Genomic DNA, 25,999 nt, shown 5'->3' with positions numbered 1-25,999 from the left:
TCACGTTGTATAGATGAGAGAACTCCACCACAACAGGAGCAGAGAGGGAAGCAGGGCTGGGCTTGATGGTCACGGACAAAACCTTGGAGTTGAGGACGGTGCTGTTTCTTCAACATAAAAAGAAAACAACAGTGCTGTGTACATTACATGAATTATTAACAGGTTCTGCTTTCAATCAGAAGAGTACATACACTGTATTCCGTCGCTGAGGTCCCTGAGGCCGTTGTACCCTGACATACACCTCCCCCGAAATGAAACTACACGCTGGGTCAACATGGACCTCAAACAATGCAGTTGATCCACTTGGGTGCGTTCTATTTCTGTTCATGTATTTCCAGCTACCACTATTTCTTTGTTGTTCTCAAAACTGGACAGACAGATAAATCCTGTAATATCAGTAAATGTTTAGGCCCTACACTGTCGGGGGACCTCCCATGATGCATTGGGCTCTTTCTTTTGTTCTTTGATGACTAAAATTGTTGTCTGTTGAATCAGAATCAGAACTTTATTGACACAGTAAATACATACAGTACAGTCCTGCACCACCACCTCATGACTCACTGCTAACACACAGACACATAGGAGCACATCTCACTCACCCCCACCCACCACATACACCAACACCACACACACCTGTACAGCACCACCACCACCCCTGTCACCAGAATCTCTGGACACCCACATTATCAAAACACTCATCTCAAGCAGAAAAACAAAGCACAGGAATGTTTTTAGATCGAGCTATGTTTTTAATGTTCCATTAAAGCACCATGATGAGCGCGCGTTCGGCACAGACATCAAGATGGCTGTGCTGAACGTGCGCTCTCTTTTAAACAAATCCTTTATTATAAATGACCTGATTTTAGACAGGAAACTGGACTGTATTCTCCTTACAGAGACATGGCTTGGCACAGATGCACCTGTTGTTCTCACTGAGGCCTCCCCGCCAGATTTTAACTTTCTATTTTCTACCAGGGGGGACAGGAGAGGGGGCGGAACTGCATCAATAACAAAAACAACTATGTCATCCAATGCAGTTCCTTTTAACAGCTACACATCATTTGAATATCATGCTTTTGTTTTTAGCAACCCCCCAATTCTCTGCATAACGGTCTATAGACCCCCCCAGTATTCCACCTGTTTTATCAGCCAATTCTCTGAACTTTTATCAATTATTCACACCTCTTACAACAGGATCTTAATAACTGGTGATTTTAATCTGCACTTAGACAACATCTCAGACCCAGTATCCAGAGAATTTTTAAACCTTTTAAACTGTCTAGATTTTAAGCAACATGTCACACAGCCGACCCACAGCAGAGGGCGCACCCTGGACCTGGTCATAACCTACGGCCTGTCCCTGGGTGCGTGCTCTGTTGTGGACCTGGCTGTGTCTGACCATTTCTGCGTGTTTTTTAACATCACCAGTTTTAACCAGCGGGAGGCCCCGGTGAGAACGGTGAGGAAACGTAACCTAACTCCTGAAGTGGCTGCAAATTTTATCCAGATTTTACAGAACACTCCTGCAGAAATTTTACCAGCTCCCTGTGATTTTATCGTTGACAATTTTAACAAAATACTCAAAACAACGCTGGACTCAGTGGCTCCGATTTTAACTAAAAGAATTAGCATAAAACCTACACCCCCATGGAGAACTGAGGAAATAAAGAAACTAAAAAGAAACTGCAGGAGTGCCGAAAGAAGATGGAGGAAATCAAAATTAACAGTTCATTATGACATTTTTTGCCAACACCTTAAGTACTACAATAACAGTATTAAAAAAGCAAGAACCGCCCATTTCAAAAACCTAATTCTAAATAACAAAAACAATTCCAAATTCCTTTTCTCCACAATAGATCTTCTAACAAATGGAAACCTGAACAGATCCCATAAGACAGCAACAGATGCCCTCTGTGAGGATTTTGCAGACCACTTCAGGGGTAAAATTGATGACATTAGATCCAGTCTTTTATCTCAACAGATTTTAACTCTTAACACACCTGGATCAGTGCTTTTACCTGAGGAAACACTGGAGAGTTTTGCCTTGGTTGATGCGGGGACACTTTGTAGAGTTTTCTCCAAGGTAAAGCCCACAACCTGCCTTTTAGACCCCATTCCCACACCGTTTTTTAAAACACTCTATGGGTTCTTTGAGGAACAGCTTTTGTATTTGGTCAACTGTTCTCTTCAGACGGGTGTCTTCCCCGCCGCCTTTAAAACGGCGGTGGTGAAGCCCCTTCTGAAGAAGAGTGGGTTGGACCCCAATGTTTTAAATAACTACCGGCCTGTATCCAACTTACCGTTTTTAAGTAAAATTTTAGAAAAACTTGTTTTTAATCAAGTGAATGAATTTTTAAACTCAACACACATTTTAGAGGCTCATCAGTCCGGTTTTAGGATGAACCACAGTACAGAGACAGCACTTTTAAAGATTTTAAATGACATCAGGTGCAATTTAGATAACCAAAAACTCACAGTCTTGGTTCTGCTGGATCTTAGTGCCGCCTTCGATACAGTAGACCATCACATTTTATTAAACAGACTGAAGCACCTGGTCGGCCTCTCTGGTACTGTTCTTAAATGGTTCACGTCCTGCCTCACTGATCGAAGTTTCTTCGTAAGTATGGATACATGTTCCTCAGGAACCTATAAGATAAAGTGTGGGGTTCCCCAAGGGTCAATTTTAGGTCCAACTCTTTTTAATCTGTACATGCTGCCCCTTGGGGACGTCATCAGGAGACACGGCATCAGCTTCCATAGTTACGCTGACGATACGCAACTGTACATGGCCGTGTCTCCTGATGACACAGGGCCAATTGATGCCCTTTTTAACTGTATTTTAGACATCAAGTCATGGATGGCAGCAAACTTCCTACAGCTCAACCAGGGCAAAACAGAGATTTTACTCATCGGTCCTGAAGGCCAGAGAGAGAAACTTTTACCAAAGTTACAGGATTTTAAACCCTCAAAATCAGTTAAAAATCTGGGCGTGATTTTTGACTCTGAGCTCACTTTTATTCCACATATTAAAAACATAACAAAGATCGGTTTTTACCATCTTAAGAACATAGCCAGAGTCCGCCCGTTTCTCTCTCAGGCTAGTACGGAGGTGCTAATGCATGCTTTTATCTCATGTCGTTTAGATTATTGTAACGCCCTGCTCTCTGGTCTTCCTAAAAAGAACATGTACAATCTACAATTATTACAGAATTCAGCCGCACGCGTGCTGACGAGGACCAGAGGGCGGGAGCACATTACACCTGTTTTAAAATCGCTGCATTGGCTCCCCGTGCGCTTCAGGATCGATTTTAAGGTTCTTTTACTAGTTTTTAAGTGTCTTAATGGTCTTGGGCCTTCTTATTTGTCTGCACTACTTTTACCCTATCGACCCTCGCGGACCCTTAGGTCCTCCGGTGCTGGCCTTTTAACCATACCAAGAGTTAGAACCAGGACACACGGGGAGGCGGCATTCAGTTTTTATGGTCCCCGATTGTGGAACAGCCTCCCGGAGAACCTCAGGGGAACCTCAGGAGAACCTCAGGGCCGCAGAGACTGTTGATGTTTTTAAAAAGAGGCTCAAGACCCATCTCTTTAATCAGGCTTTTAACTGACTCATTTAACTCTTTTACATTTCTTATGCTCACCCTTATTTTTATTGAATCTTACTGCTCTGTTTTATATTTAGTTTATCCTTTCTTATCGTATTTTATTTTTGTTTAATCTCAATGTTTTATCTAAATATTTTAGTTGTTATTTATGGTCTATTTTATACATTTTACTGTTTTATTATTTTAGTTTTTAATGTCTTACTTTCTAGACATACTTTTAGGATTTTATGTTTGTATGTTTTATGTTTTTTATAAACTCCTTTAGTGTATTTTATCCTGTTTTCTTGTAGCTTTTATATCCAGTGTTTCCTCATGGGGAGCCTCCATGCTGGGAGTGACTCTGGCCTGCAGGGGGTCGTCCTGGGGGTCGTTCTGGCCTGGATGGTTGTGGAGCTCTGCACCACGGCTTCACCGCTGTGGTGTGGACTCCTCTATCCATCCGGGCCGGGATGGTCTCCGTGGGCCCCCCCCTCTTGTAGCTGCGGGCTATGAGACCTCCTGGCGTGGACGGCTCCCTGTTACCGTTTCCTCACCTGGATCCTCTGTGCCTAGCCATGTCTACACCATGTGTCTGCGTGCGTGTCTGTGTGTGTAATTTAGGAATTTAGGTGAATTGTAGTGTGCTTTTGTCTGCGGGGAGGGGGGGGGGGGGGGGGGGGGGGGCATTAATAAGTTTTATGTTTATTTGTTTTTTCTTGTTTTTTTTTTTTTTTTTTTTTTTCTGTTAAGCACTTTGTGTTTCATTATTTGTAGGAAAAGTGCTATATAAATAAAGTTTGATTTGATTTGATTTGATACAGTCACATTTAGTGCAAGTTTGCTCAGAACTGAACCCAGAACTGAGCTGTTTCCCCTCCTCAGCATTGGATGATCCAAACCAGGAGGTGAAGGAGAAGGTTACAGTGCTTTCTATGAAACATTTTTATGCCTTTGTAGGAAGTGGTGTGGTGTATTGCAGGGTGTCCAGTTTCCCTGCACTTACGAACGGGGCTTTGGTGTTCCTTTTTGATGACAGCTGTAGTTTTGGTGGCCGGAATGAGGTCATCAGTAATGTGGAAGCGCAGGCACTTCACACTACTGACTCTGTCTGCGGGAGTCTCATCAATGTGAAGGGTGTGTGTTGTTAAGACAGACAGACACATGACACAGACGAAGACATGCTGCATGTGTGTGCCAGCTTCAAAGATTCAGTAATACCACTTTCTCCCCATCTTGTACACATCCAGTCCCTCCCTGGACACTGCCTTGACATCCTTGCAAATGATGAGGCATAGTGACACCGTGGCTGACGTGAAACTCCAGCTTCCTACCCCCTGCAGAGCCAACACCTTTGAACTCGCCTCAACAAAGACTTGAACCACGGGAATGCCATATTTCGAAGTTCCTGACTGACTGATATGTTAATACCAACTCATTTGGCCACAGACTTGAATCACGAGAACACCTTATGGGGTAATTTACAACTTAGTGACAGTCATGCCTAATGCCCGATAACGGCATTTGGCCACAGATCACATCTGACTGTAAATTGCTTTTTGTCTCTCACTTGGTTTGTTTATTCCTGCAGTTGTTCCGAAACGGGGAGTGTTTCCCCCTAAAGATTGGTTTGTTTGGTATATGTGAACACAGCAACAAACGAAAAACTAAACTGTATCGATTTAGCCCCTGAATCGGACTTGAGTCAGAAATGAAGCTACGAACTGAAATAATCACTAAACTGTAGGTTTTTGGGATGAACATTGAAAAAAAACTCAGGTCTTTCAGTTTCAGTAATATTTCAGTATATTTCAGTAATATTTTCCCCAGATAAAGCTAATAATGACTACACCCCCACCCCCGGTCATCCCGTTGCTGCTTCCACCTGCCTGCGGTTCCCCACCCCCAGTCATCCCGTTGCTGCTTCCACCTGCCTGCGGTTCCCCACCCCCGGTCATCCCGCTGCTGCTTCCACCTGCCTGCTGTGTGCTGCTGACGTCCCCGACCCCCCAGTCTGGCCCTCGGCAGGAGGGCCCCCCCTTATGATCCAGGTCCTGGTCCAGGTTTCTTCCCTCCTAAAGGGGAGTTTTTCTTGCCACTGTTTGGCTTAAGGCTTTTCTCCCACTATGGGAGTTTTTACCTGCCATTGTTTATGTAATAATTGCTCGGGGTTTATGTTCATGTTCTGGATCTCTGGAAAGCGTCTAGAGACAACATCTGTTGTATTAGACGCTATACAAATAAAATTGAATTGAATTGAAACTATAGCTTCTATCTGAACATGTTTACCACCATGAAGATATGGTTGCCAGTCAGAGCTGCAGCTGATGAGTCTGCGTGATTAGTCAAGAGTCAAGAGCTTGATTAGTCACTCCTGAGTCAGCTCAGGAGTGAATTGGTCCTAGATCTCCTTGAACAAAAAGCCTGACACTAGTTGGTTTCTATCCACTATGAAAGAGTTTAAAGAGCTTCTCAGAATGGTTGTGCTTTGTATGTTTGCTGCAGACTGAGCATTAAGTATCATCTGGCCTGCTTTGTAAAATTACATTCTTCCAACTTCTGAATTGCATTGTTTTTTAAAAGCTTATCTTATACGATTTTGGTGGGTATTCTCTTTAGATTTTAGATCACAGTCTGCTTAGTATGCATTGCAATTTCTACTTTTTATCTGTATTATCAATCATGTGGAAAGAGACAATCAGGGGAAAAAAAGGGATTTGCTGCAGAAGAGGAAAGACACCAGAAGAATCCAAGAATCCAGACATGGTCAACATGTCACCTGCTTCCAAACACCATCCCCGTTCCCCTCCACACACACACTCTCAGCTCTCCAAAACACAATCAGTCAACCTAAACTCTCCAGTCATCTAGTCCGTCGCAGCAGACTCAAATCATTTTCTTTTAAAGAGGCTTCAAATCCCAAAAAGGAGAGGTGTCACAGATTAAAAAACAACAGCAAAAACAAGAAACATGGAAAGGAACAGAGAGGTGTAGGGGACACCAAAAACTCTGAAGGTTTAAGCAGATACGTGCGATGAGTCTCATTGGCCACAGTTACATAATATTTTTTAATTCGGAATTCATTATTCTGAATTAAATAATTCCGAATTAAAGTATTTTCCTTCGAATTTACATGGAAATAGTAATTCCGAATTGAGGTTTACATGGAAAACACGTTTCTCTAATTCGCTTAAGGTCTGGGGGTTGGGAAGGTTCTGATTGGATAGGGGGCGGACCGGAAGTTACGTCTACGTAAGAAAAACAAACTTAGAAAAGCTCACAATTTTGATGTTTCCTGCCATCTATTCTTTTAATTATTTCCAGGTCCTCCAAGCTATTTATTAAATAAATGGTCTCTGCTCTTGACCAGCGTTTACTGCTGCTGCATCTTGAAACTTTGTTTGGAAAACCAGCCCAGTGGAATATAATCGTCATGGAGACAGACGGGCGAGGGAACGAGCAGAAAGAAAGACCGGGATTAACTTAAAGAGGAATGAGTGGATACATGATCTGGAATTATTTTATTCAGATTTAAAATCGGAATAAACCAGCCACTTACTTCGGAATTAAGTTTAATTCGAAATGGCCATTTTCATTCGGAATTAGGTGTTTACCTGGTAACACCTTAATGGTTAATTAGACTCATTACATCATGGAACTACATGGAAATCATGGATTATTTAATTTTTATAGTTTATATATGATATTGTGAGGAAGGGACAGGACTAAATAAGCGTTCTGCTTCCTCCTGTTCCCTCTCGAACACATTGTTTTGCTGTGTGTTTTATTTTTGAATGAGACTGTTAAATTGTTTTGCTTTTATTTTTTTTATTCTGATGCTTTTAATTTGATTGGGTTTTGTTGTGTTCGAGACAAAGCCAATAAATAAATAAATAAATAAAATAAATGAACTACACAATTATCATAAGATAAGGTGAGACATGATTGAACGTCTGATTGACCTTCTCCCTAAAATCCAAGGTCACAGTTCTTCTGACTGTGAAACTTTGTCTGCGGCTCTGGCATCACTTTTTTTTTCCAACATTATCTTTATTCGGTTTTCCAAATCTCTCCAATGATACACAGAAATAAGAGTGCTCTTACATAAAAGGAAACATCAAGGGCAGCTCAATTATTGTCCAGCATTCAAATCATATTTCCTTACAAGACAGGTATTTATGAGATATCATAAAGCAACACTCAGTTTAGTTTCATATGAGAAAAGGAAAGAGAAAAAATATTCCAGATCATTGTCTTGTTTTTTGAACAAATGCAGATTAAGTTAAAAACTAGATGTATTCACGTAAAGCAACACACTTCATTTTTAATTGTTAATATCACAGGTTTAAATATGTTATATTTACATGCTCTTAGATTTATCCTTTTCAGTGCAGCAGCAGTTCGTTGTAATCCTGGAAGATTCTCAGCTACTTCAGCTTCACCAACACCAACCTTTTACTATCTGCTCTGATTTCCACTTTGCTGATTCTTTCCTCTCAACACCAGTCATGGAGTGCAGAAATTCTAACTTTGCTCAAATGTGATAAATGAGTCGACTGATCTGCTCTAAAAGCCCTCCTGGGAAGGAAACGATCGATTCAGTGTTTTTTGTGGACACCTGGGATTTGCTTCAAGCAAGATTTAGAAAAATGCTAAATCCACAAAGATCATTGTGTCGTAGGTGATCGAAAAAGCACAGCAAATGGTTTGGATTTATGGAACAGGAGAATCACGAGCATGTTCGTCTCTGGAGTTGTCTTACAGAAACAAACCTAAAAAGCTGCATATTTGTTTATAGGTTGAACACCATACTTTCATCTTTTGGCATTTGGATACACTTCTTTTTTTGTAAATGGCAAAATACATTTGTCAGCATGTAGTCATTTTATTGTACCATTAAAATGTGGAAATGATAATATAAAATTAAAGCTGCAAGCAACGATGAACGGGCCCTCGCACCCTTGTGCACGTTCAGGCTGCAGTGGAAGCTTGTATGACTTGATGTAGATTCTTCAGGCCTGGGGCCTCATCTATAAAGCTTGCTTGCGCAGAAAAAGCGCCTGAAAGTTGCGGAAGCCACCTTCTACGCAAAGCCTCGGATCTAAAAAGAAAAAACTAACCGAAAAATCTGCTTAACTTTACGGCAACCAGGACCCTCCCGTAAGAATTTACTTAAGACACGGGGAACTGGCGACGCAGGCTGTGAGGTGGTGAAATGAAGCCAGATTCATGTCATACTCTTAATAATGTCATCACATATCACAACATATATCAGGCTTATGATAAAATAGCGCTGATTGTGTCCCTCTGTGTGTGAAGCCCAGCGTCAAGTCAGGACTCAGTGACACGCCGGGAACCTCCTCCACCGCTTTAGGACAGAAGAAATGAGGGGCTTCGTATAGCGTTTAGGGGCTCCACGGAGCCCCTCATTTCTTCCCTAAAGGGACACAGATTTTTTTATATATATATAATGAGTTTTACGCGCGCGTGAAACCTTTAGGTGCGGGTGTAAGCCTATATTATGGTCCCGCGTTAAAATGACGCAGAGTCTACGGCGTAGGGTACGCGGTGACGCGCACCTACGCCGTAGGCTCTTCGTTGGTGACGCGGAACCATAAATCAGCCCTGAGCAGCTCTGAGGGGAGACGGGAGGGAGGGGGGGGTGAAGCGGGGCTGCCGGGCTGTTCTCGCATCGTCTTCGCACTTTGCAATTAATGGCTGATCCTACCGTTAGTTTTTAAACTGTAAAAAGTGGGGGGGATAAAAACATGATTTTGAAAAGACGGGGGGACGCGTGTCCCCACTGTTGCGCCGGGGCACTCACGGCGTTCCGCGCAGCAACGGCGTGCTGCCACTCGCTGTATTTTATACTATTTATTTTTCTACTTTTACTGTGACAACAAAATAATGTTGTTTTCCTGTCCTCCACCTCATCCACAACATCTCGATCTCAGATCTCAGTGAATTTCACTGGCACCGTGCTGGACACATCTCATTCATCCTGAAGCCAAACAGGCTGCAGGAAGCCACTGCGCATGCTCAGTAGGCTCATCCATATGCGTTTATGGTAAAAAGTGGGCGTGTAGAGGGCGGGATATGAGGCGGATTCAGCTGTGCAACCTTCCAGCTGGACTGTGATTCATAAAGCGAACATTGCGTGCAAGTGTGCGTGCACATGGTTTTATTGATCCGGATTTTTTTTTGCGCCCGCCATTTTCAGCTTTTGGGTGTACGTGCACTTTTAGTATGACTCCTACGCAGTCCATTTTAAATGAGGCCCCTGGACATTTAGCGGATGACACCACCCACGACCGTCTATATCAAACCATTCAAAAGTTATGGAAGAAAGTAGGAACTATCAGATATTGACCAATCAGAAGAAGGGGCGGGGCTAATTTGCACCAATGAAGGTCAAGGACTCAATACCGAGTCTTTATGTCAAACCATTCAAAAGTTATGGCAGAAAGTAGGAACTATCAAATATGGACCAATCAGATGAAGGGTGGGCGCGCTTTTTTAGCGTCTATCGTCGCCACAGTAACGCTTTTGACTGAGAAAAGTAATGCCCATTGTCGCAGGATGGAGATGCACATTTTGATATGCCGTATTACAGTAACTGCCGAAGATCTGTCATAAATTGCACCAGAATTACACGATTAATTCAAAATGGCCGACTTCCTGTTTGGTTTCGGCCATGGCGCCAAGAGACATTTCTTTAAGTTGTGACATGATACAGGTGTGTAGCGATTTTCGTGCATGTACGTCAAACCGTATTGTGGGGGGCAAAAAGGCCCTCATTTCGTCGAAAGAAAGAAAGAAAGAAAGAAAGAAAGAAAGAAAGAAAGAAAGAAAGAAAGAAAGAAAGAAAGAAAGAAAGAAAGAAAGAAAGAAAGAAAGAAAGAAAGAAAGAAAGAAAGAAAGAAAGAAAGAAAGAAAGAAAGAAAGATTCCTACAGATACATTAGGGCCTTCGCACTGTAAGTGCTTGGGCCCTAATAATCTCTGCGTGACCACGTGCAGGCAGTGCTGTGACTAATTGACAGCCATGAAAGTCAGCTTTTACACGTGACGCTGACAATTCCACTAGCTGCTGGATTCCAGAATACCCAGAAGAAAAGGAAGGTATCGTACCAGAGACCTCATCTGTGTGGCAACTCTTCTGGCTGAGCATTGACGAAGGCGACCTGCCAAACATGCAGCTTGAACCTGGCCGAGCGCGGCGGCGCCACAGCCGTGAAATTCACCTGGACGAGACGTCTACTCCTTACAGCATCATTTGTTCCACACGATCAACTGAATGAGCGAGTAACTGTGTCACTGTGCAGCTAATTTCACTGCGGTCGTCATGGAAACGGTCCCAATAAACATGTAGCAACACTGAATGTGCCATACAGTTGAGTTTTATAGATTAAAGATTGAAAATATAAAATGTAATAGCATATGAACATGCTGTTGCAGCACTAAGCTGTCTCAGTCCAGCAGCATCACCGGTACATGTTGCGCTGTTTGGTTCACGTTCTTGTTTTCAGGAGAAGTCTGGTCATTTTTGTTATTACATTTAAGCACTTTGCACTACTCAGTATGAAAAGTACTACATAAATAAAGCTTGATTTGATTTGATTTGATTTGATATTGAAATGGTTGCTTGGTTGTGTTCACACGAAACAACCAATTCACAGGACTGTGCAAAAGTCTTCTCACCACTAATCTTCAATGAATTTCAGTTAAATTCAAAAATACTTTATCTATCCCCAAAGAGGAATGAATTGATCCAGTAATCATTTAAGTCTCTTCAAAAGTCATTGTAGAGGTTTAGTGCTGTGAGCAGGAAGGATCTCCCGTAGAGGTCTGAACAACACCGGAACCTGCAGTGTGGGAGTGAGAGGGGCAGGGTAACGGCCCCTTTCAGGCGGGGGAGAAGGTTTGTCCCTCAAGACTCCTCTCCCTGGCCCCTTCTCAACCTTTCCCCGACCCTGCACCTAACCTGCGGCTTGCTGATTGTGCCGGAGCTTCGGGAGCTGCGTGCTGGCCTGCGGTCCCCACCCCCGGTTATCCCGTTGCTGCTTCCACCTGCCTGCGGTCCGCACCCCCGGTCATCCCGTCGCTGCTTCCACCTGCCTGCTGTGCTGTTGACGTCCCCGACCCCCAGTCTGGCCCTCGGCAGGAGGGTCCCCCCTTATGAGCCTTCTCCTGCTCAAGGTTTCTTCCCTCCTAAAGGGGAGTTTTTCCATGGCACTGTTAGGCTTAAGGTTTTTCTCCCACTATGGGAGTTTTTACCTGCCATTGTTTATGTAATAATTGCTCGGGGGTTTATGTTCATGTTCTTGGCCTCTGGAAAGCGTCTAGAGACAACTTTTGTTGTATTAGACGCTATATAAATAGAATAGAATTGAATTGAATTGAATCTCCCGTAGAGGTCTGAAGGGTCCCCTGTAGAGGTCTGAAGGATCTCCTTTATTTGTCTGGAGGTGTGACGGATCTCTCTTAGCAGTCTGAAGGATCTCCAGTAGAGGTCTGGAGGGTTACCTGTAGAGGTCTAAAGGATCTCCCGTAGAGGTCTGAAGGATCTCCCGTAGAGGTCTGAAGGATGTCCTGTAGAGGTCTGAAGGATCTCCTGTAGAGGTCTGAAGGATCTCCCGTAGAGGTCTGAAGGATGTCCTGTAGAGGTCTGAAGGATGTCCTGTAGAGGTCTGAAGGATCTCCTGTAGAGGTCTGAAGGATCTCCCGTAGAGGTCTGGAGGGTTACCTGTGTGTTGCGTAGCTCAAGGTTGTCTATGAGCTTTATCAGTTTTTCTTCAAGTTTCTGATGCTGCTCCCCAACAGATGACTGCAGATGAAGATATTCAACATCTTGCTGCAAACACTGAAGGAGCTAAATTTAAGAAGTAAAGTCTGTTCTGTTCTTTCTTCTAGACAGTAGTAGTATACAGTAGTAGTGGAGATGATGATATTCTGCTGCATAACCATAAAGTCAGATGAAAATGAATATAAATCCATTTATTCTGTAAATTAAGTGTACTTTATGACATAAAGCCCTGTCTTCTTATGAATAATTTCTGGAGAACAGCAGGAACTGTTGCAACATTTATTAGTTCCCATGCTCCTGGAAAGCACAGAGATTAAAAGATCTTATGATGACAGGACTCTGACTTGTACTGGAAGTCAGAGGTGTACAGCGTGAAGAGGAGTGGTGAGAGTACGGTTCCCTGTGGTGCTCCTGTGCTGCTGATCACCTGTTCAGACACACAACCACTCAGTGTCACAAGCCCTGGTCTGTTTGTCAGGTTGTCAGTAATCCAGGTGATTCTCCAGGCGTCCACCTGTGTCTTCTGGAGTTTCTAATGTAATATATATATTTTTTTTCTCTCTTTTTGTACATGGTGCAGCATCCTCTGCTGGTGGCGAAGAGCATCTCTGAATGCACAACACCGGAACCTGCAGCATGGGAGTGAGGGGGTCAGGCGGGGGAGAGATTTTTCCGTCAAGACTCCTCTCCCTGGCCCTGCCCCTTCTCAACCTTTCCCCGACCCTGCACCTAACCTGGGGCTTGCTGATTGGGCCGGAGCTTCGGGAGCTGCGTGCTGGCCTGCAGTCCCCACCCCCGGTCATCCCGTTGCTGCTTCCACCTGCCTGCGGTTCCCAACCCCGGTCATCCCGTTGCTGCCACCTGCCTGCGGTCCCCACCCCCGGTCATCCCGTTGCTGATTCCACCTGCCTGCGGTCCCCAGCCCCCTCTGATCATCCCGCTGCTGCTTCCACCTGCCTGCTGTGTGGTCCGGACGTCCCCGACCCCCCAGTCTGGCCTCCGGCAGGAGGGTCCCCCCTTATGATCCAGGTCCTGGTCCAGGTTTCTCCCCTCCTAAAGGGGAGTTTTTCTTGCCACTGTTTGGCTTAAGGCTTTTCTCCCACTATGGGAGTTTTTACCTGCCATTGTTTATGTAATAATTGCTCGGGGGTTTATGTTCTGGGTCTCTGGAAAGTGTCCAGAGACAACTTTTGTTGTATTAGACGCTATACAAATAAAATTGAATTGAATTGAATTGAATTGAATTGAATTGAATTGAATTGAATAATGCAGACTGGATGGTGTTAAATGAACTGGAGAAATAAGAGAACATGATTCTCACAGTCCTGCCGCTTTGTCCAGATTACTGTGGATTCGTTAAAGCAAGTCAACTCCAACCCCCATGATAAACTGCAGTGGAAGGTGCTTGTTTGTAGGCGGGCCAGTAAAAGTCTCTCCTGGACTGTCAAGATGTGAGAAGTTAGATTTACAGGTCTATAGTCATTAGGAAAAGATGGATGAGACTTGTTGTTTTATCAGTTTTACCATCCATATTTATTTTTCAGTCTCTCAAAGATCCCAAAAATAAACTCCAGGATGCTGTTTTTTTTAAACTCTTAAACAGTATGAAATCCTCATTAATATCATGTCAAACATCTTTGTGGGACAGTCTTCTTAACCCTTGTACTGTCTTTGGGTCAAAATGACCTAATTCTCCTGTTCCTTCTATCCTCCTGCTCTCTCCTTCCTTCTCCCTTCCTCTTTACTCCTTTCCTTCTTTCTTTTCTCCCTTCCTTCCTTCTTTCCTACCTTCCTTCCTTCTTTTCTCCCCTCGTACATTCTTTCCTTGTTTTCTCATTTCCTTCCTTCATTCCTTTTTCCCTTCCTTCCTTCTTTCCTCCCTTCCTTCCTTCCTTCCTTCTTTTTCCCTTCCTTCCTTCCTTCCTTCCTTCCTTCCTTCCTTCCTTCCTTCCTTCCTTCCTTCCTTCCTTCCTTCCTTCCTTCCTTCCTTCCATCGTATCTTATTTTTTCCCCTTCCTTCCTTCTTTTCTTCCTTCCTTCTTTTCTCCCTTCCTTTCTCCCTTCCTTCTTTTCTTTCTTCCTCCCTTCCTTCCTTATATCATCCCTTCCTTCCTTCTTTTCTTCCTTCCTTCTTTCCTCCCTTCTTCTCTTCCTCCTTTTTCTTCCTCCTTCCTTGACCTGAAGACAGCACAAGGGTTAAATATGCCAATCTGTGTTTGGTTCTGATGGAGTCCACACTAAAATACTACTGACATTTGATTGTAAAGTCATGTTACTCTCGCTGTGTTGTTTTATTTTGTGTATATTGTGTGTAATCTAGAAACAGACTGATGGGTTTTTTTGCAGCTACCAGGAGATTTTCCAGTAATCAGCCAACAGTTACTGGATGTCATTAAACCAAAAAGACTGGAGATGCCTCAAACGTTTGCACAGTACTGAATAATGGCAGATTAACAGATTAACAGTATTATCTGTATTACCTGAGGTAGCGCGTATAATGAAGGTTCACGATTGACCCTGAAAAGGTGACGTCACCAAAAGGACTTCACTGCATCACCAGTGAGTGTCGTCAACAGACAAAACCTCAGAAAAGTGCGTACGCCAGCCTTGGTGTGTGAGTGAAGGACCGCAACTTTCCACGTTCAAATCACTTTTTTAACATCTGACCGTGAGTGTAGAAAGTGGCGTACGCACGTTTTTTGTGTGCTGCACTCTTTGTACATGAGGCCCCTGGTGATTGAGAAGTTTTAATCAGAACTGTTCAGTATCTCAGATTTACTCCTGAATGAAATTGCGTTTCCACAGCTTTGACTGGTGCGAAAGCTTGAATTATGGTTCTGCATCAAACCGACGCCGTGCCTACGCCGTCACCGTGACGCCATCATGAACCCTTCAGACTTCTTCCGTCACTCCATTTCTCCACAGTGCAGTACCCCCCGTGACTGCTAATTTGCGATCTTTTCCTGAATGGTTTATCTGACTTTTTTTACTATTGTGCAAAAAAAACAAAACAAAGAAAATCACACATACAGAATAGAATAGAATAGAATAGAATAGAATAGAATAGAATAGAATAGAATAGAATAGAATAGAAGACTTTATTGATCTCCCAGAGGAGACATTCAGTCGTGCAGCAGCCAAAACACACACACACTTTATACAAAAAATTTAAAATAGAAATAACCAATAAATAGTTAAATAATAAAAAGAGCAATATAAAAAGTAGAAAAAGACTATGTACAAGAGAGAAAAAAAATAGTAAACACCAAAAAAAAAAGGATAATATTTACAAAACATTTACAAATATTTTCAAAAATACTTGAGGCATTTGAGGTATTTACTGGTTATTGCACTTATAAAGAGACAGGTTTATTGCACATGGGTGGCTACAGTTGGTTATTATAGAGTCTGATGGCTGTGGGGATGAAGGACCTGCGGGAGCGTTCCTTCTTGCAGCACGGGTGGAGCAGTCTTTGGCTGAAGGAGCTGCTGATGCTCCCACAGTGTCATGTAGGGGGTGAGAGGGTTGTTCATGATGGAGTTCAGCTTGACCAGCAACCTCCCCTCACCCACCTCCTCGGCAGAGTCCAGAGCACAACCAAGAACCGAGCCAGCCCTCCTGACCAGTCGGTTCAGTCTCTTCCTGTCTCTCTCCGAGCTCCCGCAGCTCCAGCAGACTACTGCATAGAATATGGCAGACGCTACCACAGAGTCATAAAAAGTCCTTAAGAGCTCCCTGCACACGCCGAAGGACCTCAGTCTCCTCAGCAGGTGGAGTCGACTCTGGCCCTTCTTGTACAGGGCGTCGGTGTTGTGTGACCAGTCCAGTTTGTTGTTGAGGTGAACACCCAGGTACTTGTACTCCTCCAGGTAACACCCAGGTACTTGTACTCCTCCACCGTCTCAATGTCCAGCCCCTGGATGTTCACCGGTGCAAGAGGCAGAGGGTTTCTCCCGAAGTCGATCACCACCTCCTTCGTCTTGCTGGTGTTGATTTGCAGATGGTTCCGTTCACACCATGAGACGAAGTCGGCATTGACCCCCCTGTACTCCAGATCGTCCCCCCTGGACACACGTCCCGATATGGCGGAGTCATCGGAGAACTTCTGGAGATGACAGGAGTCCGTGTTCTGGTGGAAGTCAGATGTATAAAGTGTGAAGAGGAATGGAACGAGCATTGTACCCTGCGGGGCCCCCGTGCTGCAGACCACCACATCAGACACACAGTTGCGGAGCCTCACGTACTGTGGCCTGTTGGTGAGGTAGTCGATGGTTAATGCAGCCAGGTGACAGTCCACTCCTGCTTCCTCCAGCTTCCCCCTGAGCAGCGATGGCTGGATGGTGTTAAAAGCACTGGAGAAGTCAAAGAACATGACTCTCACAGTGCTGCCGGCGCTCTCCAGATGCGCGAGTGACCTGTGCATCAGGTAGATGACAGCATCATCCACACCAATGCCAGGCCGGTACGCGAACTGCAGGGGGTCCATTACGTCAACCACCTGCTGTCTCAGGTGGCCGAGTAGAATCCTCTCCATGGTCTTCATCAGGTGGGAGGTTAAGGCTACTGGTCTGAAGTGGTTGGGCTCCCTGGGTTGTTTGGTCTTTGGAACCGGAACCACACAGGAGGTCTTCCACAGGAGTGGAACTCTCTCCAGACTGAGGCTCAGGTTGAAGATGTGCAGGAGCACAGCACAGACATACACGAAGAAAAGAGCGCTGAAAGTTCACGACTGCTTCAAACCGGAAACCGGAAATGCGTTGCTACCAAGCGAACCAATCACAGCCCTCTCGGTCTGCCTTTGGTCTGCGTCGCCTCGACGCGTTTACAATTTTTGGGAGGTGACGTCAGTGACGGCGTCAGTGACGGCGTCAGTGACGACGCAGGGGACGGCGTGTGGTACGCGTCAACGCGTCGACGCGTACCACACGCCGTAGGCATGGTGTCGTTTTGACACAGAACCATAACTCAGCCTGAAGTCAAGCATTCCTTCCACCCAGTAACACTTTAATGCCATTACCAACATTTTCCTGCCTCACCTGGCAGAAAGCTGACCTGCAACCTCCTCTTCGGTCTTACCTCTGCAGGTTCAGGATGGTGCCCAGGTTTCGGTACAGCACGATGCCGGTGACAAAGGCGGAGGAGTCGTCCGCATCTGTGTTGAGAACAAACAGAGATAAGGACTTATTCATGGCGACTGAACGGAGCCTCAGAAGGAGCCACCCCTCCACCTCAAACAGCTCCTCATACTGGAGTTGCCCTACATGGCTACTCAGCTATAAACACACATACACACGACTGCCGGCACACAACCTCATTCAGACTTGACGTTACCTGAAACGTGACGGTAAAGCTTCCTTTCTCTTTCATCGTGAACACTTCCATACACACAGAGTACACTTCACGGCGTTTTATTTTTTGTTTTCGTCTGCTATGACAACAGGACAGCGTGACTGATGATGTCGTCAGTACCGTCGCATCACAGCAGGAAAGTTAGAAGTTTAAATCTTAGATGGTTATTATTATTATTATTATTAGTATTATTATTAGTATTATTATTATTATTATGTATAGTATATTATATTATTATTAGTATAGGTATCGGATAGGTGAATGGATGAATGAATGGGATGCCTGGGTCTGGGGCCCTCCGCTGTCGGGCCTGCGCGGGTGTCGCCTTGTTGGGGGGTTCCCTCTCTCCGGGCCCGTCTCCGGTCCCCCCCGCTGCCTCTACGGCGGGGCGCCCCTCTGGTCTTGGAGGGCCACTTTCGTGGGGGACGGGTGCGCCTGCCCGCGTCGGCGGCCGGGGCGGCTCTGTCTCTCCGGGCAGGCTGGCCCCCTGCCGGGTGGGGGTCGTTGGCCTGAAGGGTGAGGGCCTCCTGGCCGCGTGTCCGGCCCGGACCGGGTGGCCGGGGATTGCCTGGGTCGCGGTCCGCCGCCGCGGGATCCCTGGCTGCTTCTTTCCGCGCCGTGGGGGCCCCGCCCGCGGGCCCCCTCGGCCGTCGCCGGGTGGGGGGGGGGCCTCGCAGGCGGTGGGTTGCCTCCCTCCTACTTCTCCCCTCTGTGGGGTTGCCGGTGGCCTGGGTTCCGGGCTCTTCCTTGTCGGCCTCTGGTCTCGCGGGTGGCGGGGTTGCTCCCCCCCCTCCCCCACTATAGATACACTTCAGGTGGAGCTTTGTTTGGTTTATTACACACACACACACACACACACACACACACACACACACACACACACACACACACACACACACACACACACACACACACACACACACACACACACACACACACACACACATATATAGTCATTTAGTCACATGCATACACACACACACACACACACACACACACACACACACACACACACACACACACACACACACACACACACACATGCATGATTATATACATACACACACACACACATAGACATACACACCGGCTTGTTCACCTGCATGCTGGCTCTCTAGTTTTTGGGTTTAGGTAGCGGTAGCGATAGCTTAGCTCAGACTGCGATCAGATCTCAAGATTTAGGTCGATTGCTGTTCGTGTTTTGGATGGCTCCGTGCCGGTTTCGTGCTTTGTTTGTGGTTTTTTTTGTTGCAGATTTCCAGTGCTTGACGTGTGTCTCCGTGTGTTCCTGCTTCCTGGATTGGCAGTGGATGTCGTCACCCCCCCCCCCACCCCCTCCCCCCCCCAAAAAAAAAGAAAAAAAAAAAAAAAAAAAAAAAAAAAACACTGGGTTTGTATGTGTATATTTATGTATGTGTACGCATATGTGTGCGTATATATATGTATATATTACATATAGTAATAATGCACATATATACACTTTTGGTTTCTACCGTCATGGTATCAATCAATAATATGTGTGCAGACAAGGTTAAAAAAAAAAAGAAAAAAAAAAAAAAAAAAAAAAGAAGTTTAAATCTTGCTCTGTGACGTTTGCATGTTTCCTGCCTGCCTGTTTGAGTTTAATCCAGCTTCCTCCCACACATCAAGGCCACGTATGTTTGGCTGATTGATTCTGAACTGTTTATGAGCACCAGTGCTTTCGGATCCAGCTGTTCTTTACAGTCCAAAAGCTGAGCAAAACCCAAACAATCGCACAAAACTACCCAAATTACAATATCAATATCCACACGTTATCTGTATCTGCTTTTTCCTATTCAGGTTCATGGAGGTTTGTTGGAGTGTTTCCCATCCGTCCTTAGGCATAACACAGGCTACACCCTGGACAGGTTTCCAGTCGATTGCAGCACTCACAACTCGTTGGAGTGTTTTAGGCACCTTGATTGGCCTGTGGGGAACGTGGGTACCTATCAGGGCCAGTACCACACTTCGTTTAGTGTCCATACTGGTTCTACTGGACCTCAGTGCTGCTTTTGACACTGTAGATAATGGCATTTTACTGCACAGGTTAGGACATGTTGTTGGGATGAAAGGGACAGCTCTACGTTGGTTTAAATCATATCACAGGTTCCAGTTTGTTCATGTACATGAGGTTTCTTCAGAACAGTCAAGGGTCTGTTATGGTGTTCCGCAGGGTTCAGTGCTAGGGCCAATCTTGTTCAGTTTATACATGCAGCCGTTGGGAAGTATAATCCAGAATCACGGCATACACTTTCATTGCTATGCTGATGATACGCAGCTCTATTTGTCTATGAAGCCGGATGAGACAGAACCGTTGGTTAAACTTCAGGCATGTCTTAGGGACATCAAGGACTGGATGTCCAGAAATTTCTTGCTTCTAAATTCAGATAAAACAGAGGTTATCATTCTTGGTCCAGAGCATCTTAGGAAGGGACTAGATGGTGTTGCGATGGCTTCCAGTGCAACTGTGAGAAACCTTGGTGTTGTTTTCGACCAGGATTTGTCGTTTAAACCATATGTTAATCAGGTTTGTAAAATAGCGTTTTTCCATCTCCGTAATATTGCAAAGATTAGGAAAATCCTCTCGCAGAGTGATGCAGAGAAACTAGTTCATGCGTTTGTATCTTCTAGACTGGATTACTGTAATGTGCTGTTAGCAGGATGTCCAAGTAATTTGCTGAATAGGCTCCAGCTGATCCAGAATGCAGCAGCACGAGTGCTGACAGGAATCAGCAGGAGAGACCACGTCTCTCCAATGTTAGTCGCTCCATTGGCTACCTGTAAAATTCACAATCCTATTCAAAATTGTATTACTTGCGTATAAAGCCCAAAACGACTTAGCTCTGCAATATTTGCAAGACCTGATAGTGCCTTATGTTCCTGGCAGAGCTCTCCGTTCTTGGAGTGCAGGTTTACTCGTAGTTCCTAGAGTATCTAAATGTAGATTTGGAGGGCGGGCGTTCTGCTATCAGACACCATTACTATGGAACCAACTTCCAATCTGGGTTGGCTGACACCACCTCCACCTTTAAAACTAAACTTAAAACCTTTCTGTTTAGTAAAGCCTATAGTTAGTGTTTAGTAAACCTCTAGTTAGTGTTAGTAAACCTTTTGTTAGTGTAAACTCTAGTGTGTTAGAGTCAGTAGTCATAGCTGCAGCTCTAGAACAAGACTATACTCTACCAAGAAGCTACCATAGCTTCGTGGTAGATGGGGGGTACCGACATGATCCATTGTGCAGTGCCCATCACCCCTCCTTCTCTTCTTTTTTTTCTCTTTCATTTAAATTTATTAATTATAAGTATCTCATAGCCATCATTGTTGTCTATCGTTCTTGTAGTTTGTCTTTTTTCCCTGCTATGCTGATGACACTCAGCTGTACCTCCGGACTGACTCCTGTAACACTTTGAGATTATTTTATGAAAAGTTCTTTACAAATAAAATGTATTATTATTATTATTATTATTATTATTATTATTATTATTATTATTATTATTATTATTATTAATAGATGCTATATAAATTAAATTAAATTAAAAAAAAGAAATTGAATTGAACGTTTTCAAATGTCATGTTTGGAATCAAGATCATTTTTGATAAAGCCTAAATGTTTAAATAAAACTCCTAAATTGATGAGTGAGCGACAGATCATGAGACAGTCTGCTTCCTTCAGAAGAACCAGCAGTTCTGTTAATGCGAGTCGTAGTAACAGCAGGTCAGCTGCATGTGCTGCGTCTGGGGTCTGGAAGCTTCACATGACATTTACTTTTTGAAATCATTTTTGATCAACATTTTAACGATGAGATCCAGGTTTTTTTCAGTAGCCGCCTGTGACTATCACCATCTGCTAAACGACGGATGCATGGAGTCTAGAAGGATTCCCAACTGTTGCAGGACTCCCTAAAAGCCAGAACTGGCGTTGCCAAGGCAACCCGGGCAAAGTAAGACTGTACAGAAACTTTCATAAAGTCATAAACTTTTGCCACATTCCTATGAGATTTGTAGTCCAGATCACCTAAACCCGAAACCAAGACACTACCAAGACCAGAGAGTATCAAAACCAAGACAAGACCAAGAACAAGACAGACCAAGTCAAGACCAAGACTAGTTCACCTTAAGACCAAGACCAGGGGTCGGCAACCCGCGGCTCTAGAGCCGCATGCGGCTCTTTAGCGCCGCCCTAGTGGCTCCTGGAGCTTTTTCAAAAATGTTTGACCTTTTTTTCCTTTTTTCTTTCCTTTTTTTTCTTCCTTTTTCCTTTCCTTATTAATCTCGACATTTCGACTTTTTTTCTTCTCTTTTTTTCCTTTTTTTCTCTTCCTTTTTCCTTTCCTTTTTAATCTCAACATTTCGACTTTTTCTCGACATTTGACTTTTTTCTCGATATTTCGACTTTTTTCTCAAAGTGGATAATGAAAAAAAAAATCTTCCCCCAGTTCTAACTAATAGCTACATGCAGCATGTGTTGTCTTCATTCTAAGGCTGATACAAGACTTTTAATTTTTTGCGGCTCCAGACATATTTGTTTTTTGTGTTTTTGGTCCAATATGGCTCCTTCAACATTTTGGGTTGCCGACCCCTGACCAAGACCAAAAGAAACCTAGTTATTTTTTATTTTGCTTGAGTTGTAGAACATCATGACCATCCTGGTTCAGCTAGTTTCCATATGAGCTTGTTTTCAACTGCAGCTCAATAACACAGAGAAGTGGATGCTGATGTTGAACTCACTATAAATGTTTCCATCCATCAGCTGAGATCAGATCTGTGTGGCGACTGCACTACCGCTATTTCTACACTATTGGAGGATTGACTCCAGTGCTTTTAAGGATTGACACGACTACTAATGCCACTTTTCCACTAGTCTCGCTTCAGCCCGCTTCGACGCGGCTCCACTGTTTGTTTTTCCACAGCCAGGTGAGAAGTGGGCAGGTTGGGGTGAAGCTGCTGTGACTTACTCGATTGCGCAACCTCTTTGTTCATGTCGGCGCTGATCAGAAATCAGCTGGAGCCGCGAGCGGCTGAGAGTAAAACAGCCCATCTACATCCCTTTTTAATTCTCTCGTCAGCCACCAGGTTTATGAACATCTGCACCTCAGAGATGGATCACCAAACAGACGTTTGTGCTGTATAATAAAATCGCAGCGGGTCGCTCTTGCGCTGACTCCCGCTTCCTGATTCAAACGTCTGACGGCCCCGCCCCCCAACCAATCAGAGGCGTGGAGGGTGATGACGGCCCCGCCCCCCGACCAATCAGTGGCGCTGAGGGTGGTGACGTCGGAAATAGTCCCTGCTCAGCCCTGATAGAACCTCGCCAGAATGGTTACAGAAAAATGTATCGGCTTGGAGCGGCTCTACCCGCCTCAGCCCCTAGTGCAAAAGGGCAAAACGGGGCCGTGGCGGGTAGAACCGAGGTGAGGCGGGACTAGTGGAAAAGGGCCATAACTAGTCCCAAAGTCGTCTAGCAGAATAACCAGCTCCAACACCCCCCTCCACCTCAGAAAAGGAATGAATAGTAAATTTACTGATTTAAATTGGACTGAATTTGGAGATGAAACGTGACTTTTAAATATTAAAGATACACATAATTATCGACTTGAAATTGCATTATTTAACATTATAGTACCTAAATTACACTGTACAGGACTGTCTCAGAAAATTAGAATATTGTGATTTTCTGTAATGCAATTAAAAAAAACAAAAATGTCATACATTCTGGATTCATTACAAATCAACTGAAATATTGCAAGCCTTTTATTATATTAATATTGCTGATCATGGCTTACAGTTTAAGACAGACAGTTCAGACAGGCACTCTGCTGGAGGAGAAGAGCTCCTTTGTTTCAGTTGAACTCAAATTGCCAATGTTTTGCCAATGTGACTCCAGACAGAACCACAGCTCCTCTCCCGGTACCCTGTCACATGCTTTCTGAAGGTCTACAAAGACACAACTCAGCTCCATCAATATTCTCAAAACAAATACTGCATCTGTAGTACTTTCTATGGGCATGAAGCCATCCTGCTGCTCACACATGCTCCCTTCTGCTCTCAGTCCAGCTTCTGTCTCTACAGACATCAGCTTGTAAAGTTTATCCATTCTGTTGGCTCACCATGATCCATGCATCATTACATATGGATTTAATTCCTGTGGAATCTGCCTCTTCCACATGAGAGACGGCAGCGTAGCGCGAGAGAAAAATGTGTCAGAACTTGACAACTGGGCTGGATAAATGTAAAGATGGGCCTGTGATGAGATGAGAGAGGCCCTCCCTCTCTTGTCTGGAGTGTCACACATAAACACACTCAGAAAAAAGAGGTCCATCTGCTGGGCCATCTGAAAACATCCCGCTCGTCTGTGCCAGCACGTTAAAGCCTCAGAGCACACAGCGGTGATCCGGGCCGCAGGCAGAGGCAGGCAGAGGCAGCAGCTTCCAGGCAACAGCTGAGCTCCCATGGGCATCGCGGTGGCGGTGGGGGAGTGCAAGACATGTGGGAGGGTGAGGGAGATGGAGTATTATGTGTTCTGCTCATGCACTCTCTGGCTGGCCCATCCAATATGCTCAGCCAGATTGTCTGTGCCCAGCGATACGCACCCTGGAGGGATGTTAACCAGTGAGTCGATAAGTGATGCGGCTGTCGGCAAGACTGAAACAATACACTACACAGCTCTATAAAAGTTTACTGATTCCATCTAAGTGGAGATTATTCGCACGTGCTGAAATGTGGAGGCTTATGTTTTTTACATGACGCTGTGTGAAAATGATGAATGAATAAGTGACCTTATATCCAAAAGTTGTTTTACCGTTTTGGTTTTTTAGTCACATGATTTGCCAGAGTTCGGAGAACCCTGATAGATTTTTCTTTTTGTCTAACTACAAACGCATGGAGTGCTGCTGGGTGTGAGAAAAGTATACTTCAGGTGCTCTTCAGCATGGGGATCCAAAAGATTGAAAAACAATTTAGAAAAACCGAGGCACTCAAGAAGTTAGAAAAATATAAAAAGCCTTTATTGAATCATGGCTTAGTAAAAGTAAAAAAATGCCAACATGTTTCGGCCATGTAGGCCTTATTCAAGGCAGATAACAAAGAGATAACAAAGTCTTTGTTATCTGCCTTTGTATTGACAACCAAATAAATCTTTCAGGAAACAACAATGTCACAGCCCCATCTTTAATGTAACCTTTTTTAAAAAAGATTTTTTGTGGTACTAGTGACCTTTATTGGGAAAGTAGACGGACAGGAAACAGGTAGAGGGAAAGGGGAAGACACAGCAAAAAACGACAGTCTGGGACTCAAACCCGTACTGCCTGCCGTTGATGAGGGCAGTGCCCTCTGTCAATGGCACCTGCTCAACCCACTGAGCTATCCAGGCACCGAATCTAACCTTTAACCTAAATGACACAACACCACAGCAGCAGATTACAGGCTTCTGTTTCCGCTGCAGGATCTAGTCATCATGCTGGACTTTCTTCTTTCTTAGCTGAGGTTTAGAGTTTAACCATCCATCCATCCATCCATCCATCCATCCATCCATCCATCCATCCATCCATCCATCCATCTATCCTTCCATCCATCCATCCATCCATCCATCCATCCATCCATCCATCCATCCATCCATCCATCCATCGTCCGCCGCTTATCCGTTGCCAGGTCGCAGGGGCAACAGTCTCAACAGAGATGCCCCCTCTTCCGAGGAGAGTCCGAGACGTTCCCAGGCCAGCCGAGAGACATAGTCTCTCCAGCGTGTCCTGGGTCTTCCCCGGGGTCTCCTCCCGGAGGGACATGCCTGGAACACCTCCCTAGGGAGGAGGGACATGCCTGGAACACCTCCCTAGGGAGGAGGGACATGCCTGGAACACCTCCCTAGGGAGGAGGGACATGCCTGGAACACCTCCCTAAGGAGGAGGGACATGCCTGGAACACCTCCCTGTTCAATTTCAATTTCAATTCAATTTTATTTATATAGCGTCTAATACAACAAAAGTTGTCTCTAGTCGCTTTCCAGAGACCAGAACATAAACCCCCGAGCAATTATTACATAAACAATGGCAGGTAAAAACTCCCCTAGTGGGAGAAAAACCTTAAGCCAAACAGTGGCAAGAAAAACTCCCCTTTAGGAGGGAAGAAACCTGGACCAGGACTAGGCTCATAAGGGGGGACCCCGCAGCAACGGGATGACTGGGGGTGGGGACTGCAGGCCAGCACGCAGCTTCCGAAGCTCCAGCCCAATCAGCAAGCCCCA

The 25,999-nt window shown here is 44.8% G+C and overlaps 1 protein-coding gene across 5 annotated transcripts in view; it reads right to left on the bottom strand.

Annotated features, from left to right (window-relative positions):
• adgrb1a (adhesion G protein-coupled receptor B1a) overlaps window positions 1-25,999 on the bottom strand; it is a 316,728-nt gene that overhangs the window by 124,993 nt on the left and 165,736 nt on the right. For all 5 annotated transcript variants that reach the window (XM_061715322.1, XM_061715330.1, XM_061715326.1 and 2 more), the window contains 2 exons: window positions 17,467-17,542; window positions 5-107 (listed from right to left, as the gene is read on the bottom strand). In XM_061715322.1, the coding sequence (XP_061571306.1) occupies window positions 5-107; window positions 17,467-17,542 (179 nt within the window). The remainder of the gene's footprint in view (window positions 1-4; window positions 108-17,466; window positions 17,543-25,999) is intronic.

This window comes from Cololabis saira, chromosome 3, assembly GCF_033807715.1.
Source record: "Cololabis saira isolate AMF1-May2022 chromosome 3, fColSai1.1, whole genome shotgun sequence".
NCBI classification, from domain to species: Eukaryota; Metazoa; Chordata; class Actinopteri; order Beloniformes; family Belonidae; genus Cololabis; species Cololabis saira.
Note: the sequence above shows the minus strand (reverse complement) of the source record. Positions and strands in the feature narration are given on the sequence as shown.